Genomic DNA, 19,851 nt, shown 5'->3' on the forward strand with positions numbered 1-19,851 from the left:
TAAATTCTATTGAAATGTATGTTTTTGGTGATAGAAAATGTGTCAGCCCACAGTTCTAGTCCATTACATCAACAGTCCTTGGCATAACATCAGCAGTTGTTATAGGGTGGACTGTGGCTCCCTTCACCCTACAAATTCATATGCTGAAAATCTATGAAGTTATACTGGAGGAGGGTGAGCCTCCACTCCAATACAAGTATCCTTATAAAAAGAGGAAATATGGACACACACACACACACACACACACACACACACACACACAGCACCATTAGAACATAAAGGCAGAGATCAGGTGTTTATACAAATCAAGCAGCACTAAAGATGACCAGCAAACCACCAGAAGCTAGGAGAGAGGCATGCAACAGGCTCCCCATAGCAGTCACCTGAAGGAACTAACTCTGCAGACACCTTGAGCTCAGACTTCTAGTCTTCAGAACCTTGACAATAAATTTCTGTTGTTTAAGCGCATAGTTTAAGGTCCTTTGTTATAATGGCAAAAGAATATTTGTTAAATATACAAATAAAATACCTCATCTTTCACAAATGGACATCATAAACTCTGTGTCATGTCATTAATTAATAACTATAACTAAAAGCTTGTATTTATAGTCATATAGGTAATGAACCAGAATTGGAAACAGTTAATGATTGTAGTCTTTGAAAAAATGAGACTAAATCAGGAAACGTAATTTTTCATTTGATACTTTATTTTGGCCATGTGCATGTATCACTTACATAATAAAAGGATAGTTAGTTGATTAATAAACCAACGTTATCTTACTGAAAGCATCCTTTTTGTGAGTTAAACAGTGAGGCAGTTTAAATCTTGGAATTAATTCAGGAATTTTGACTTCATATAATTACTTGTGGAAAGCATGCTATTTCTCAAACAAAATTAGGCATATTTTATGTAGAAAAGTCCTCATATTATTCACTATAGTTTACAGTTATTTTTAATTACAATTTCCTAAGAGCTATCAGGTAATATTAAAGATAAGGAAATATAGTGTGAGGTGATTAAGTGATTTAATTGGAACAAGAAGACAGTGAAAAGAGCAGTTTTAACTATTACTGTGCGCTAAGATAATGCTTGAAATACCGTGCTCGTCTCCACTCAATCACTCATTCTACAGAAGTCTAATAAGTGCACACTATTTTAGACAGGCATATGCTAGGCGTGATGAGAGAATAATGAATAAATTGTGAGTATCCTAGTCTCTGCCTTCGAGGAATTTAGTTTGAAGTGTACATATGTGTTCTGGTTTCTTGAGGATGCTGTAACAAATTACCAAAAACTCAGTGCCTTAAAACTACAGAAATTTTTTCTCCCGTAGTTCCTGGGGCCAGCAGTCAAAGTGTGTTGGCAGAGCCATGCTCTTTCAGAAGGCTCTAGGGGGAGGGTCCTTCCTTGCCTTTTCAAGCTTCTGGTGGCTCCAGGTGTTCCTTGCCTGTTGGCCTGCATCACTCCAGTCTCTGCCTCCATCTCCAAATGGCTTCTCCTCTGGGTCTGTGTCTCCTCTTCTGTCTCTTATAAAGACACAGGGCATTGGATTTTGGGTTCATCCAGATAATCCAGGATGATCTTATCTTGAGATCCTTAACTTAATCACATCCGCAAAGACCATTTTTCCAAATAAGTTCACATTCACAGGTTCCAGGGTGTAGGACACACACATGCCTTCTGGGGGCCACAACTCAACTAACGCAGTATGAAGGAGGGAATAGATAATAGATAACGCAGCGAGGTAAGCATGATGGAAGGGTACATGGGGGTTACAGTACACAGAGAACAACTGGAAGGAGGTCCCAGTTCAGTCTGAGGGGTTCAGGGAAGACTATTTGGGTGAAGTGACATGTAAGATAAAATCTGAAGAATGGTAAGGACAGGAAGGTGGGCTGGGGAGAACTTTCTGGGTGAGAGAGAGAGAGAGAGTACGGTGAGCTTAGGTAACTTAGGGGAAGTTGAATGTGGCTATAAAATATAAGGTGAGCAGAAGCACAGCAGAATGAGACTATGTAGGCAAACAGGGCCCAGAGTGTGATTGTCCTTGAAAAACCTCGTCTAGCGTATTGGAATTTTAAAGCTATGAGCAGGAGTGTGACAGAACTGCATTGTAAATGGATAATTTGAACTGCAGTATAGATAATGGACTGATAGAGATTAGAACTGGAGACAAAGAAACCAGTTAGGATGATGTAGCAGTAATTTGAGCAAGAGACTGTGGGAAGATTAAGAGGAACGGCATGAGAAATATTGAGGGTGTAGAATTATCATTTCCATAACAACTACTCATTACAGCTAAACTCACTGGTGCTTGTGTGCCCAAAGTAAAGATGGATTCCAAATCACTAAATTTTCACCTGAACTTTCTAGAACTATGATTAGTCCACAGGTATATAGGCATGGAACAACATGCATCTAACAGCAGTTTTTAATAAACATTTTGCATTTCTGAAACATGTCTTTGATGCATGGATCCATTTCCAGTAATTCTTAGAGCTTTATTCGCATTGCTTCAAAGTAAATTTAAACTGCTTCCTAAGTGAAAGGATGGGACTGTACGTTTGAGTGGTGAGTACTGCTTGTGACTCACTCTTAACTGTCTGTACCTGTTTAACTGTTTTGGTTTCAAAAAGTTGCATGAGCAGAAGGTGAGGAATGCAGAAGGGTGTTCTCAAAGTGGCAATGGAATTCTGTGCCGCAAGAACCAAGGCAGCAGCAGGGGGTGAAGGTAAATATGTCACTTTGAACATAAGCAGTTCTGTCTGCTTCCTCTCACCTGGGTGCCCACTGACCACGACCGGGGCTTGTATAATAATTGACCTGCAGGAGAGAGATTCCCAGGCATCTAAAAGTGGCCAGCAACCTCAGGGGGGGAAATATTTGCTAATTTGCTAATAATTCTTCCAGAATCGAGTTTTATTGGTAAGTGGTTGAAATGGTAACACTAACTTCAAAACACTGTGCCATGTGTAACTCCCATGGATTTGAAATGCAGAACAACAACATCAAACATCCCTCGACAAGGTTATGATTCACCTTAAGTGTGTTGGCTACACCTCTTTGGTATTTTAAGCATGACTTTGTACTGCTTTATACTCTCTTCCAGTAGCGGGGGGTCCTGGCTTCCACTAACACACATCTACTATTTCCTCCTTAGGAGAGACTGACTTTTACTTTTTGTGCCACAAGCCCCCATATTGTGTAGGAAACTATGGTGTGGCCATTTTGATTATTCACAATACTCTGTTTTGGTCTTTCAGCGTAAACCATAGATTTGAAATGACTTCAATGTAGATTGATAACAAAGAGGAGCCTAAAAATGTTCCTTCCCCCTTAGAGCCTGTACTCTCCCAGTTCTCGTATACCGTCCCCACCCATCCTTCCCTGCTTCAAACAACTTTATGTGCACCAATTTTTGTTGTGATGATAGGCACAACAACCAGAGCACCAGCTGAGCAGAGCACAGTCCTGTGATTTTAGAAGGGAATGCTGGGAGCACACACACTGAGCAGCAACTCAAACGCATCACTCACTCACTCACTCACTTAGGTATCAATACATCTCCCGAGTAAACGCGGTCCCCTTAAAAATGAAAAGATTTATGTGAAAGTTAGAAATTAAATTTCCTAATCAACTGGCTTCATGTAAGCAATACAACTATTGCTCATTCACTCTCTATCAAGAACATAACATTTTCTCAGTGGTCAGGGTTGGAAATTCAGGATTACAGTAACTATAGGGTATTGCATGGGAAAAATGGATTTATTTCCATTGTAAGTTGCCCAGGACAGGCCAATGTACAACTTTGCATGCTTTTTGTTTCTAGTCTAGATAGAATTTTAAGCATAAAAATTTAGTGCTTTACATGATTACTAATATGTTTAAAAGAAAAATTTGCATGAAGATGATGCTGAAATGGCTGGCTAGCTTCTTTTCTCCTCTGGCCTCCTTAAGGATTGCTCACAGTATGGAAATTGTTTGAAATACTTTTCAGCTTGTTTAAAATTTATCATGCCTCAACCCAAACACAGTGGACATCTGAGAGAAAGCACTTTGTAACTTCTAAGTGGAGAGAGATAATATTTATGATAAAAGTCTAGGTTGATCAAGGGAAAGAGTACAGAATAATTGAATTAAATGAAAATTCATGCCTCAGGAAAGAGCCATTTTTTATTATAAAACTAGAAAGCAAGAGAAGCTGAGAAAAACTTCACTTTAGACTCTATTTTCAGCTTCTAAAAATTTATTTTATATTTTTGTCAGCATATACCTGAAATGGTAGTTAAATTCTCAAAGATGTGTTTTTTTTTTCCCTGCACACAAAGTGGACGAATGTCTGAAATAGGAGGATAAAACATTTCCTTTCATCGTTCAAAAAAACCTTAATATTAGGTTTGTGTTACATTTCGATGTTGGCCAATTCTTTCTGATTACTTTTAAATTATAGCTTTTCCATGATAATATGCAAGTCAGCATCTTCCCCATGGGGCAGCAACTTTGCATTGGTAACAGGACATACCACTATTAACACTCTAAATTACAGCTCCTTGGCCTTGTCAAGACACACACATTATTCCAGTTTAAGTGAAATGCAAGAATGTTTTAAGTCTCTTCCTGATGGAACATTCCATAAACCTATGAAAAGCAAATTCTCCATCTCTCATCCCTTATCTGTCCGTAGGATGCTGCCTACAACAGACTAGTCGACTGAGCAACATCTTACTTGTTGGGTAAAGGAACACATGACAGGACATTCAACATCATGTGACCATCTTACAGCAAAATGGAGACAAAATGCAAGGGAGTTTATTGAGGGATGGATTGAAAATTAAAGTCCCATGTACGCAATGGCAAATACACACTGTAAGAAATTCCTCTGCACCAAGAATTCAGCTGTTTGTTTCTTAATGTAGGCTCTAGTCGGCTGCGTTGGCTCAAACTCCATTTCCCTGTGCCTTTGAAGGGTGAGGGTGTGAGAAAATGGTCCACAGCCCTCAAAGGTGATATTAACCACAGAGGCGGAGCCTGCTTCTGGTTTCCTTTGCACTCATGGGAGCAGAGCACCATCAGCTGACTTACTAACCTCCCTGCAATACAGACCACTTAGTTCCTGTGTGATTTGTCCTCTATTCCAAGTCTCAGTAGAGACTGTACTTACTGCAGGTAGCCAAATATTGCATCCCAGATTGTGCTTGATTACTGCAGATATTGAAACTTAATTTATATGCATATATTCTTTATTAATTTTGTATATTTATAGAATATTTTTGTTAAGTGAACTTATTTTATCCTTAGATTTCCTGCTATAGGTTTGGGCTTTATATATTTCCTAATTCTCTTAAGAAAAAGGTTAAGTCATTCAGAAGTTCATAAATGCATTTTGTAGTATACATAGACATTTAATCTAAATAATATTTAAATTATAATGTCAGAAACGAAGGCTGTTACCCAGCACACTGAACGTGAGCACTAGTCTTTTTCACTCAGAGTCTGTCGTGTAACAACACTGTGAGCCACATCGTGGTTGAATGCTGTCCTCTGAGCTTGTCATCCATCAGAGAATTCCCATTACTCATAGAACCTATGGGCTCATGTTATTAAAGAACTGCTTGATTTATACTCAAGTAAAATGAAAATGGAAGCTTTACCTTTTATGAGATATTTATAAAGCACGTTTCTCATCTGTTACATTTTGACTGAATCAACTTTGGGTACCTCGTTGAAGCACTCTAAAGAAAATTTCCAATTTCCAAAGGCCAGTATGTGAGTGGAATACAAAACATCACAACTGCAATTTAATTTTTAGCAAAAAATGAATTATCCTTTTGCTTTTACTTGTCATGATTTTAGGCAGTTATGCTTTTAAATAACTTTGTGACAGTCGTCCTTAATTATAAAAAAATTGATAGCATTCCCTACATGATCCTTACATATCTATGAGGGTGTGAAAGTTAGTGGGAATCACTCTCTCTTCTCATCATTAATTTATAGTCGAACCATTTTGTTGATGCTTTAGTCATCAAGCAAATTTCCGTTAATTCATTTCAATTTTCTGCTAACTAATCAAACACTAGCTGGGGAGCAAATGAACATGGCTAGCATTTTTTTCAGAACCCATTAGTATATTGAAACCTAGATTATGTATTTATTTATTTAAGATAAAGTGAGCCCAGAAATTACTTAGCTAAAATCTAAGTTTGAAAACAGAAAGCTGTTTTGCCAAAGCTAAAGTCTGGCGTATGAAGTACCGTCCATCCTCTTTTGATTTTCATATCACCATGAAATATTCTGTAAAAAGAAGACCTTAGCATTTAAAAGTGTCTGTTTACAAAAGGGCCTTTTGGAAGTATTTGCTTAGTTCACTTATTCCCTAAGATTTAAGTCTGTGTATTTAAAAACAAAATTATATTTCCCAAGAACAGTTAAAGTAAGCACAGAGAGATCCCTCTCTCTCATTCTCACAAATGCAAAGTCATTTCATCCTTCAAAGCTCAGCTCTGGCACCCCTTGGTGAAGCCTTCCCTGACCTCATCTGGATGGGGTCCCTACCCTAGCTTTTAAAGCTCTAGCTCCACAGATCTTAATACTTTCTACCTTGGATTAGGTTGAGCCAGGATGTTTCTGTACTTGTGGTTCAAAACCTAATATTACATTAGGTTCTAATAGTAATAGCTGTTAAAGTTAGTTTAACTGATTATTTTGTTATTTGTTATTTTGGTTACATTGCCCCTACTAATGTGTAAGCTCCTTCAGCTAAGGATGCATATATGATTCTTATTCAAATTCTACACCATACATGGCAAAGTGCATGGGGGGAACAGAAGGTACTTAATATTTATTTAGTTAATGAATGCATATTCCAGACTCTATTCTATAATGATAATTAGATAGCAAAGGTGTACATGTGGGTTGACTTACTTTCTAAATTCTCTCTCAAATGTTGTCAGTCTTTTTCCACAATTATTCCCAGACAGTTCAGCTTATTCTTAGATCTGTAACTAGAGCAATTTAGTAAAAGAAACAAACAAACAGAAAACAACAACTCCTACTACTAATAGCTGAAGTCACATGGTGTTTACTATGTGTCAGGCACTGTTCTAACTACTTTATACTTATGAACTTATTTAATCTTCCCAAGAACAAAATGAAGCATCCCATTATACAAGTGAAAAAACCAAGGCACAGAGACAGTAAGTAACCTACGTGATTACAAAGCTGAGTGAGGGAAGCAGTTTGCTTTTAGAGTCCATTGGCTTAATTACTTCGTCCTATGTATAGCACCACAGTGTAGAAGCTGTGAAGCGTTGGAGGAATCTAAAGTAGCTACTATACCCTGGTTGACTATATATACTGTGACTATAGATTCCACTAGCACTTAACCTATTCCCAGATCTAATTCTGCAATTCTTCAGTTATTTATCTGTCAGATCTTCACCTCAAATTTTGGTTAAGTAATGGATTGTTCTAGTGGTTGTGTTATGTAGCGCTGAACAATATTTTCCATCTCATTTAATAACCCTAACGACCTTGTGATATAGGGACTGTTGTCTCCATTTTTCAGGGACATATAAAGTGCCCACAAATTAAATAACACCCCTCAATTTAGATGATACTCCTCATCACAGCTTAATTTCTTGGTTAGAAAATTAAGCTCAGACCAAAGCTATTCATTTCCTAGACTAAATAATGATGCTATTTCAAACTTAAAAAAAAAACCCTCTGGGTTAGCTTTCAATGTATATGAAAAACAGTATATCCTTTTGAAGTTTTACTGGCTCAAAAAATAGAACCCAAAATGGAAGAGGTTCATTAATCACTAGTTTTATTCCTATGCCAATGTAGAAATAGAACTGAAAAAAGAATAAAAGTGGACTTTCCTATTTGCTTGTATTTCCTTTGAAAATTGTGAGGTTATCTCTAAAGTACCACTATAATTTTCTTGACAGAAAATTATTTGTGGGATAGAGATCTTGTTGGCAGCAGGGATAAGTACTTTATTTCTAAGAACACGAGCCAGAAAATGAACAGATTCCACTGGCACCATTGTGCTTAGTGCCCAGATAACAGAGGCAGGGCTCTGTGTTGTAGGTTTTGCTAGTTATCCCCACTTTTGTGGATACTGGCATTTCTTCGAGAGAGGCAGCCAAAACCTATGCTAGTTTTGTTGGTATTAAAAGATTAATTAGTTGGTCCTGGTTTATAGTAACAGAAATCCATCAGGAAGAAACTAAATCAGTTTCACTATTACGATAGCCTCTAATGTGCAGTTGGCTCTGAAATACCCATTAATTATTTAAAATAACATCATAAAAGTGTATTAATTCTTGCTCCAACAAAAGCTGATGCTGGGTTAATGTGAACTTATTAATGATCTTTAATAATGTAAATTTGCAGTTTTGGTCCAAGTCACTGCTTGGATCAGAGGTCCATCACACATCATAACTACTTTTTTTTCAAAAATATCTGGAACAAGAAACATTTCAAATCTAATTGTTCTCATTCACAGTATATTTTTCTGCCTTAAAGGCATCTAGCATCAAATCTCCCTACTTGATGTGGTTTTCACAACAGAAATTAAAAATAAATTTACTATTGTCTGGCACTCTGAACAGGAGCCCCTCTCTCTCCCTTATTCATTTGTCTTTTAATTTCTTACTCTGTTATTCCTGTCATCTCTCTTCTACTCCCAATGTCCTCACAATGACATTAACCAGAAAAACTAGAGATTTTCTAAACCAGTGGCCTCCCAACATTTTTGATTATGTACTTTTCAGGGAGGACGTGTATGCTATTTACTTATAAATTATAACATATGCTTTCATTTAATATATCATATGTCTTATAAAATATATACAAAGTGAAAGGATAAATTACAAATAAATGTGAACGAATATTCTAATATTTTCCTCCTTACACTCACCCTTGTCCACTCCTTTCAGGAGACAACTGAGTAGTTTCTAAATAACGTTTACCACTCAGATTGCTATACAACTATTTAGTGACAATTAATTGTTTTGTGGCAAAGGGTAATAATCATCTCAAATTTGAAGAGACCAGAGCAACTAGAGATCAGAGACCCAGATTTTACATAATTCTTCCCTCCCTCTTGTCCCCTCATGCCCTGTTTTAGCATGGAAATAGCAGGGAGTACAGAGAGGAGGTTATGGATAACTGATCACTGATTTTGGTTGTATGACTTCATTTCTTCTGTATCCTTATGACTCGGGTTCTTGACTCCTGATATTGTCTTCTGAAAGTAAATCCTTTACCATGACATGGCTATTCATTCATTTAAACACTTATGAACAGGGTTCTAAGCTCTGAGATGGATGCTATAGACACAAAATTAAATTGCTACAGACATAAAACTCTCCCCAAGTGAGCTGACATTTTCGTTAGCAACGGTGGGATCAGATGTATTTGCAGTAAACATTCTAATAGGAATAAGTCCTCTGTTGGTGAAGAGAATCAAGCAACTAACTTGGCTGAGGAAACTGGGGAAAGTCCCTCCAAGGTGAAGACATTTGAGGATCCTGAAATATGAACTTATCCGGTCTTCACCTTCAGCCTGGTGGAGACACAGCCCACGAGGGCTGGCTCTAGTCGGCAGAGTTCCTCCTGTGAAATGCAGGAAATATTATTTGTCTCCACCTGCTCTGTAATTGCGGAAGTCAAAATCATGTTACTTGTCTCCTTGTTAAACCTGTGCTGGTGATAACCATAACTGCATCCTGTTGAGATAGGATCTGATTCTAGCCTCCTACAAATCCACTTTTTGTCAAGGAATTGTGTCATTGCTTTTTCTTGCAATTGACCGGTGCTTCCCTTGGTACCCTACTTTAGCCCATCCTTCTCTCTCTCTGTCCCTCTCTGTCTCTCTCTCTTTCTTCCTGTTTTCCTTCTTCTCCCCGGCCTTACTCCTCCTGTGCCCTCACTCCCCTTCTCTCTCACTAATGCTTCCTGCCTCAGTGCTGGCCTTACGTGTTAGTCAAACAAAACCCTTATTTGGGGACTTCAGCAGTGTTTCAGGGATTATATGCTTCGCAATGTAAGGAACTCTACCATCTGGCTCATGGTGGTGTACCACGTCCACAGAACAGGACCTGGGATATTGAAGATGCTCAATATTAATTACTGATTAATTTTACCAGACAGTATATCTAGTGTTATCCTGTATCATATAATTAAATGTTTTTGCATTTCTGGTTGGATTTAGGGGAATTATGTTTAATATGAGGCAAAATATTTGAGCCCCAAATACCTGCAGATATATTTTTGGCTTTCTAGCTGTTTATGAGCCAAAAACCTAGTTTAAATAGCATGAAAAAAATCTGATGGTTTTCTGTGGCTTAACACACAAAATGAGCTACTCACAAAGGTGCCAGTTTTACCTGGGACACAAATCCAGTTAAAAATATGGCTGAGAAGACCTGATGTTATCCATCTACACATTGACTTTCCACCTGGTAACAACTTTTCTCTGCCAGCCCTAATGTTAGAACTAGGGAAAAAGGTTTAAAAACAATACAATCTGCTCAATAAGCCTGTGTCTTTAAAACCAGTGTGACCTTCATGTGAAATCATACTGTCATTATGAATCTATCTGCAGAGCTGTGTATACTTCACTCTGTTTCCCATCCCTTCCCTCTTTGTCAACTGATACTAGGCTTATTAACAAACTCTAATTCTTCCACTAGTCCTTGCTTTCATTCAATGTTGGGGCCACAGCTTAACCATCTTTTAGGTTTTTATTTCTTAGACAATTTTTCCCTTCCCTTTAATATTTTTCTAGCTGACCTCCTATCTTGGTCCATTCCATCTTCTGCATAATTTACTATGTACTTTATGTCACCCATTGGTCAATGTTAGCTTTCTCATGCTACAAAGCCCCCATATAGGCATTCAGGACATAGAAAGGATCAGGAAGGTGATAGCAAGAAATGAGAAAGTCTTTTCAGGTATAGGTGTGCTTTTATCAAATACGTACATATTTTAAAGATAGGGTAAGGAGATAATATTTGATTTTTTTCAGTCATTGCTAATCAATGTATTACATTTATCCACAGATAAAGTACAGTATATACAGTATAATATTTTGGTCCTGAGCAATTTTTCCATAAGAAAGAGTATAGCATTTGATCCACATCACTTCCACACATAAAATAGTTTCCTAACATGGAAAGGTATTCTGCAGTGTGAAGTTAAAGCGTCAAGTATTTATACAGATACCAATTGACACTCCTAGTAAGTATGTGTGGCTATCCTTAATGGCCACAGAACACATACACAGCCTGTTTATTTCACTCACAACATGCCATGATATACTGGAATATATTTATGTTAGGTGTTGTCCCTCAACATATTCATGTTATGAGTTATCCTTCGATAAATATTTTCTCTTTCTTCTTTGATAATAGAATTTTCAGCAGACACCTTGCCCAGGATGCAGACTCCATTTCTCAGCCCTTATTGCTAGGTGTCGCCATACAACTAAGTTCTAGCACATGAAATATGAGGGAAAAAAAAGAAGTGTACTCTCTCTGGGTCTTGCCTTTACCCAGGGGTGTGGCCATTCCTGCACCCTTTCCTCATCTTACTGATTTGAATATGGATAAAGGCTCAGGGTGGCAGGGCAGTTGGATAAGAGGGTCTAAGGTATTGAAAACATAAGGCCTACATATTGTTCCAGAACTACCTATACCCAATTATATATGTGTGAGAGAAAGATGTTAGCCAAGCAACTTTTTTTTTTTTTTTTTTTTTTTGCGGTACGCGGGCCTCTCACTGTTGTGGCCTCTCCCGTTGCGGAGCACAGGCTCCGGACATGCAGGCTCAGCGGCCATGGCTCACGGGCCCAGCCGCTCCGCGGCATGTGGGATCTTCCTGGACCGGGGCACGAACCCGCGTCCCCTGAATCGGCAGGCGGACTCTCAACCACTGCGCCACCAGGGAAGCCCTTAAGCCACTTTTATACTGGTTTTCTGTGACAGCAGTCAAATCAATAGCATAAATGATACAGTTTCATTGGCTGCTGGAATGTGAGGTTTTGTTCAAATGTGGAATTAGGTGTCTTTTCAAAGTTCAAATCATTTTTATACTATCTTTTGTGTTTATTTTGCTTGGTAATATGGAATATGCTTTATGAAAGCCAATAAAAATATTTTATATATTTATACAACTATTATGGCTATTCAAAAGTTTGGGAACTATTTAAATAGTCCCTAGGGAAGACTGAATTTTGGACTCTCTTTAATTAGTAAACCACCATCAAGAACAAATACACTAGTTCTTTAAAAAAAAGTCTAACCTCAAGTCTTTCCCTACATATTTTCCATCTTCACATCTCATTTGGTTTGAAGAGACCACTTCTTAGACTGTCTCCCTCCTCCACATTTCTTTGGAATTTGTCTCTGAGAATTGCTCTTAACCAGCTGCCTTACCCCAAAGACCCACCCACGCCCTATAAGCGCTGGTCATATGCCACACGATCTTCCTGGCTCATTTACTGATGTCTGCTCATGATTTATTGGTTTCCCTTTGATTTCAGTGGCTCCAATTTAATGATATATTTCATCATATTTAAGGAAATTATTAGCTTAAAGGTCAATATTTACACATACTACAAACGCAGTCATCTTCAATTGACACTCCTAATAAGTATGTGTGGCTATCCTTAATGGCCAGAAATATCATTGGAAAACAAGAAAAAATACGTCATGCTGAGCAACAAACGCCTGCCAATATTTATAGGTTTGAAGGAATGATAATTTGTATCTAAAGTACAATGATATCTCTAGAGTAGTAGTTCAGTGCATTCTGAGCATTACCCTTATAAACTCTGTTTTTGCTTTCTTTTTTCAAGTTTTAGAACCTGATTTTATCCTGAATCCCTCCCACAAAAAATTCATGTTCATAAATTCTATGAAGGATTTGGTTCACTCATATCAGATAATGAGCTGATTAAAGTTCCGTAACTAAAATTTTATTAGCTTATATTATATTTCACCTTTTCTAAGCTCTTAATCTCAAAGCTGTCACAGTGGTTGACAAATAGTTTAAAAGATACAACTAAGCCAACTCTTTTCAGAATCAGTCCCCTAACACTTTAGACATGAAAATGGGGTCCATGTGTCTCTCCAAAAGGTTTATCTGTTTTAAACTAGTTGCACTGGCATTAGAATTGGAGTAGTTGATTGAAACTTTTGTTGATATTTTGAAAAACTTCATATTTGTTTTCATTTCATAAGAGTAATAATAATCATAATAACTATATAGATAAAGGGTTGTTTTGTGCCATGCAGAAAATGCTTCAAATAGTTTATATATCGAATATTATTTTGTTTTTGTACTTCTGTTCATTGTATGCATTTCACCCAGAATACTATCACCTTTTATAAAAATTATATAGGCTAAAAATTGAAAATCCCCTGCTTCTATCCTTTTACTTCCATTCTCTCAAAGTAATTGCTGTCAACAATTTTGTGCCTATTTATCTAGAATTTTGCATATTCGTATTTAGTCATCTAGAGAGGTTTATAACCCATCTATATTTCTATCTGTATCTGTATCCACACATTTCATCAGATAAGGTTGGGATGTGCTACAAATATTGGTCTGCCACTGTCTTCTTCTATGTATACTATATCATGAGCACCGTTCAGTTAGAGCACATGGATCTCACTCCATCTTTTTCATGGCCACATAGCATTCCAAACTATAGATTAAACAATCATTATACATTCTTTATTGATGGAAATTTGGATTGTATCTTTTTTGTCAGTAACACATAATACAATGATGAACATCTCTGTACAGATATTTTTATGAATTTATTTTGTTTTTTCTTTTGGTAAAGTTCTAAAATGGTTAGTGCACAACTTGAAGGTATTCCAGCGCTCATTCAACATCAGATAGAACAAAAATTCCTACACATTTTGCTTCTAGAGGCTTCTCCCATAATCATACTTCCCCAGAGTAAATTCCAAACCTGAAACTTTGCATTTAATCTGTTCATTACAAAGCATCCCAAATGAGTTGTAGAGTCAAAACAAATTCTCCACCAGACAATACCACAACACTTTAGAATGATGAAATGCTTAAAATAGAATATTTAAGTTAGAACTTGTAAATGAGATATAATTATGGCTCTTGTAATGCAACTATGCTATAGTGACATGTCCAAGAGCAAATTCTTTCCAGCATTCTTAGTATTGATATAAATGTCCAAGTGGTGAGCATATGTTTCTGGAATGTTTAATGTTTCTGTCGGCAGTTGGGCAGGGTCTGTCTTATTTTAGGGAAGCTATGTCATAGGTCAGTTAATACTTTCTTACGTCATTATTACATTCCCTCCAACAGATTTGGTAGACTATATGGACATTTCTGAAAAAGCGACCTGAGCAGTCCAATCATAACAACATTATGCAGCATTAACTTTTTAATACAATTTATGTAAGGAAGGAAGAGCTCGCCAGAAGCACAGAAAGCTCTGTTGGCATGTAGTTTGAGCACATTGATCTTTGCTGTAAAGTCTTTGACTTCACTTTAACTTATGACATGTTACTGATCTAGTTTGTTAGCAAAACTAGTTTATGGAAACCAGATTTCTTCACCAAAAGAGAGTTGAAGATTTTTTTTTTCTCATTGTAGATAGCCCCAGTTGAACAGAACTAAGAACCTTAGTTTTGCCTTAGGAGAATAAGAATTATGGATTAGTATTATATCAAGAGAAGGGCAAGAATGTTGCACCAAAGTGTCCAATCTGCAGGGTTTTTTTGATGCCAATGGGCATGTTGGATTTACAGAAGAAATTTTACTTGTATTTACATCAGGATTATAGAGTACTACAATGTGGGAAGAATGCTGGGGAAATCCTAAAGGTATGACAAACTTTGGTCAAGAGTTCTCTAACTAAATCATGATCCATGTGGTTCCTTCCAATCCTTGTGTCTCTCACTTGGAAACTTCTTGGGGGATCATGGCATCTACAGGATTAGTCAAAGGTGCCTCAGCATAAAAATTTACTTCAGTTAGTCATCCTTTATGGTCAAGAGTTTAAAAAAATGTTCATGTAGCTATGGATAGCAAATGTGCCAGGGTATCATTTAAAATAGCATTAGCATATTTTGGGGGAGGGGGTACTGTTGCCTTGGTATATGCAAAGGGCTCATTTAAAATATGTGATTTATACCACTTTTATTATAATAAAATATACTTTTTAAAGGGAAGAGAAGCAAGCTGAAATAAACAATTTTAATTAAAAATTACCATGACATTCTAAAAATCAGAGATCACTCTTTAGATAGGCTTTGAACTATCTGGTGGCTATTTAATTCCAGCCAAAGAAAGTGAAACCAGTTCTGTCTTCAACACAATTCCAAAATAGAATGTTCATGAGCCATTATAAATATTATTAGTGAAGTGGATAGGTTATCCTGTTTTAATTTTTACGTATTTTGATGATTTCCCCAAGAAGATGCTCTTTGAGTCATACAGCTACACTACTGAGCAAACAAAATGTCCACATATCTTTTTAACTCTAGCAAAATAATAAGTGACAGAAACAAGGATATTTACAGAATTCCAAAAGCCAGATAATAGGTGCATGTGTCTTACCTTTCTTTTACGAAGTCTGACTTGGTTATCTGTGGGTTCATGGGTGGCCAGAGTCTCCTTTATGCGTAAACACTGCATGCCATCTCCTGAGTTGACCTTTGGAAGACTTCTGTTTTGATGTTCTGAGAAACCACTCTTCTCCAGGCCATTTTCAGCTGACATTCCACTAGGGCAGGAAGGAGGCTGCAGAAGGCAGCTTCCAGAATCTGTTTTTAATAATGGCAGTCCTCTGTCTGCACAAGGAATAGCCAGGAACTCATCTTGTACTGCACTGCAGGTGTTTCTTTCATGTTCATCTTTAGGGAAGTCGGGTTTCCTTCGATGCTGAGCAATTACAGCAGAATTAAGCAATTGCTTTTCCGGCACAATATCTTTCGCATTCAAAGAGTCACATGCATTCATTTTGGATGCATCTTTTATTTCACTTAGGCTTATATCCTTACAAAGCTCCAGGCTTTTACTCACCATGTCAACAACTTTTCTGTCCCCCTTTTCCTCTACCAGCACTAAATCAGCTCCACCAGCCATTCCCCAGGAGTCATAAGAACCTTGGTTACTTTCCATGATGGGCAGCGTCTTTACTAAGGAGCCTGCTCCTTTGATGCTATGTTGGTCTGACGTTTTAGGCCCTTGAGTAGTTAAAATCTGTTTATCATCTGTAAGATATAGATCAGAATCAGTATCCTCGTCAGAAACATGCACTAGTGTTTCTGTGCTGGCCTCCAGAGAAAGAAACTGATCTTCACCTTCATGGCTGTCATCTTCATCCACCTCCTTTGAAATGTGACCCATTGGCCTCCCAGGAATATCTCTCACCTCTGAGCCATGACAGCAGTCTGGTAGTGAAACACACCTTTCTTTGCGGTCCACATTTAGGGTTGCATCTTTTTCCATACTTGCCTGCAAGCTGTCAGCTACTAGTCCATGATGACATGCTGTGTTACAATCATCAGAATTAAAAGGCTGTCCCATCCATTGGGTCACATGTTCTTCCCAGCTTCTCTTTCTGATAGCTACAGACATGTCATCGTAGTTTAACAACAGATAGAGGGATACGTTCCATATGAGACTAAAGATGAAACGATGAAAGATTACTTCAAATTCACTGATTGAAGAAGAGAGTAAGTTTTGTCATTGCACCACCTATTAAAAAATTAAAGAAATATACATAGTTCAGGATATAGTTCTAAAGTCAAAATATATCTTGGAAAAGAGAGCACTTAAGCTGTGCTATGAAAGATTAAGAGATTGTATAAAGCTTCTATTTAATAGCCTCAATAAGGTTATTTCTTTAAGAAGCAGCCTAATAGTAGAAGACAATTTCACATTCAATATTTCTGGTCAAAAATCATTAACAATACTTTTAAATGCAGCTGGATTGATTGATCTATTAACGAATAAAGATATACATATTGAATATTTAAAATTCCATTAGGAAAATATTTGGATCGCTATACTAATAAAATTCACTGGAAGAAACTAGTTGCTCTAGCTTAGATGCTTTCCTGATTTACTTTTGTGGACACAAATCGTTACAGAAATCTATTGGCTGTTTGGTTTGAATTGCACTGAAGGCCACCAGGGAACTGTTCATGCAAAACTTGAGCTATAGAGACAGCATGTGTAATGTATTAGTGTGTGAAAGAGCTAATACAGATCCCAAACTACCAGAATGCATTTACTCCAGGGAGTGACTAAGAAACATGGAGTAATCCAGTTTAGCTCATATTAACACATAATTCATGCATAAGAAAGCATAACACACACCACTTAAAATGTCTTAGGATAAATACATTTACATGCATCTCATTGCTGCTACGACCCGCTAGCAAGCTAGTACTGTTGAAGCTTACCGAAATTAAATAAATTGCCCAAGGTCATACATCTAGGAGGTAAGCCTGGATTCAAAGTAGGCCCCGGTTCTAAGACCCAGGCTTAGAGAGCCAACAAACTTCATCCATGGAATGCGATTCTACTGCCACCTCTTCCCTCCACACATCTTTAGTAGATATAAAGTCTAAACTCTTCAGGCAGGAATTCGGGTGACCCAAAAAGAAGATGTGAGCCTGATAAGACAACTGAAATAATTCTTCAGAAATTTCAGTCTCATTCTCTTTGGCTTCTAAGGAGTTTAGTTTGTATACTTCTGTTAGCATTTGGCCATAAAATTTTAAGTAAACAAGAAAACCAGACATAAGATAAGGTCAGAATATAAACACATTCCAGGTATCCATCCTTTTTGCCTTAAATTATTCAAAGCCTTAGTTAAAGGCAACAAATTATACCAATGTAAACTCAACCTTATAAAAATGGCTAGTCCAAATGTTGTCCCATAATGAAACCTAATGACTGGACTGTAAAAGAAAAATCTTATTCAAGAGCAGACACTTCCAGTTTTTACACCACACAAGAGCTGTCAGCACATGACATGGATCGGCTTATTGATTTCAATCATAAACAAGATTAACTGAAGTGCTGGTTTGGGGTCACTTCAGTCTATTGAAAAGGACTCTGACTCCCCATCAAAGATCGCAAGCTATTCTGACTAAGCACATGCCAGAAAGGTAAATATTCCCATCTTGTAAAGACCAGGAATGTACTAGAATTTTGGTATCCCAGACTGACCAAATATCATTCTGGATACTATTCCGTTTCTTTAAGGGTCTGTGAGTATCTTTGAAAATGGTCAGCATTCACATTTTCTATGTTGGCATTCATAAGAAAATATAAAATCCCGGAATTCCGTGCATAAGTCATTATAGTGTGGGAGGCTACGGAAAAGTGGAAAAAACGCATAGATGCAGGCCAGAAAATTTCTGCTTTCATGGGCAAATTTGGGTTGTAATAGGGCGGTTCTGTTTTAGATGCTTTCTTTTCTTTATTTTTATCCAGTGTAGAACGAGCAGGCTAACTTAAGAAATGCCAAGTGGTATTAGTGTCATTCCTAAGCCACATTTACATTTAAGTTGAGACAATTCTGGTTTTCTTTCTATGATGAAGAAGGAGAAAGAGTTTTATTAACCCCTTGGGGAACAGATTATATAAAATTTTTGCCTTTGAGTCCTGACCATAATATTAATTAGTTTACTGCACTCAACCTTGGCAAGTAGGTAAGTATTTTTATAACATCAAAGGAAGACAGTTCAACAAGTTCTGAGACAATCTAGCTGCAAAGAGAGATTATAAATTAGATAGATTTGACACAACATTAACTCCTTCTGTCCTAATTTCTAATCTACGTTCTTTGGACATTTCCAGATCATTCCTGTGAATTTATAGTGTCTTTATTTTGAAGACATAAAATTTCCTAACTCTCATTATGACCATCATCACTACAGTTTGAATGTTCATTCCATATCCTGTGGTCTGATAGATTGTTTTAAAAACTTTATCTCAACAGGCTTTCTTATTCATACTTCCTATTTTAATTCTGATTTGTAAGATTTATAGTTAAAACCTGCCTTCAGGATCTAAAGGCTGAACAACGTATTAATTAAAATATATTGTCCATCACATCGGAGTATATCGGCCCCATTTTCCAAGTCATCTGAATTGACTAGAATCTGTCCTGTAAGATTTAGAAGTCTTTGTAAAAGACCTCACTTTCCCTTTGAGCCTTCTCACCATTTCTAATTACCGGCTACTTATTTTGCAAACTTCTACTACTTTTTCTTGTAATCACTTTTACGCAGTTTCATTCAGAATGAGCTCAGCTGCTGAGGATTTGGATGAAGGATCTGGAAAAGTGTAAGTCATTCCAGGGTGTTGATTTTATGAAGTGAATTTCCATGGGGATTTTTCACTTCTTAAATGCATGTGTTCAAACACCACTGTATTAATATTACAAGAAACTCTGTGTACCTCTAATTATGTAATGATTCTGGAAAATATTTGTGAAATGCCCACATTTGCTTTTTGTGATATTAGTGCATAGGCTGTTTAGACACAGAGTGATTTAAAATTTATTGTTTGGGTTAATTTCATAATACCACTCTTTAACATAAGCATACAGTGGCATGCAGTGTATATTTTAAAATTAATCAAAATTGAATGTTACTGTACTAAAAAACAATTGAAGATATTCTAGTTTGAGAATCCCTGACCTATGTCTGACATCAAATGATCATGCTCTCTTTTGCACTTGCTCCTGAAATAAACACATACCTTGTATTTTGACTTGGCAAGTGTTCCTAGGGAAGAAGAGCCTGATGGGAATCACTACTGCCGATACT

At 37.1% G+C, this 19,851-nt stretch overlaps 1 protein-coding gene across 2 annotated transcripts in view; it reads right to left on the reverse strand.

The window, feature by feature from the left end:
* The window catches only part of DLC1 (DLC1 Rho GTPase activating protein), a 404,638-nt gene that overhangs the window by 376,524 nt on the left and 8,263 nt on the right, over positions 1-19,851 (reverse strand). For both annotated transcript variants that reach the window (XM_004277160.4, XM_049704221.1), the window contains exon 2: positions 15,620-16,762. In XM_004277160.4, the coding sequence (XP_004277208.1) occupies positions 15,620-16,642 (1,023 nt within the window). In that variant the 5' untranslated portion in view covers positions 16,643-16,762. The remainder of the gene's footprint in view (positions 1-15,619; positions 16,763-19,851) is intronic.

The sequence above is a fragment of the Orcinus orca genome, chromosome 21, assembly GCF_937001465.1.
Source record: "Orcinus orca chromosome 21, mOrcOrc1.1, whole genome shotgun sequence".
Taxonomy (NCBI): Eukaryota; Metazoa; Chordata; class Mammalia; order Artiodactyla; family Delphinidae; genus Orcinus; species Orcinus orca.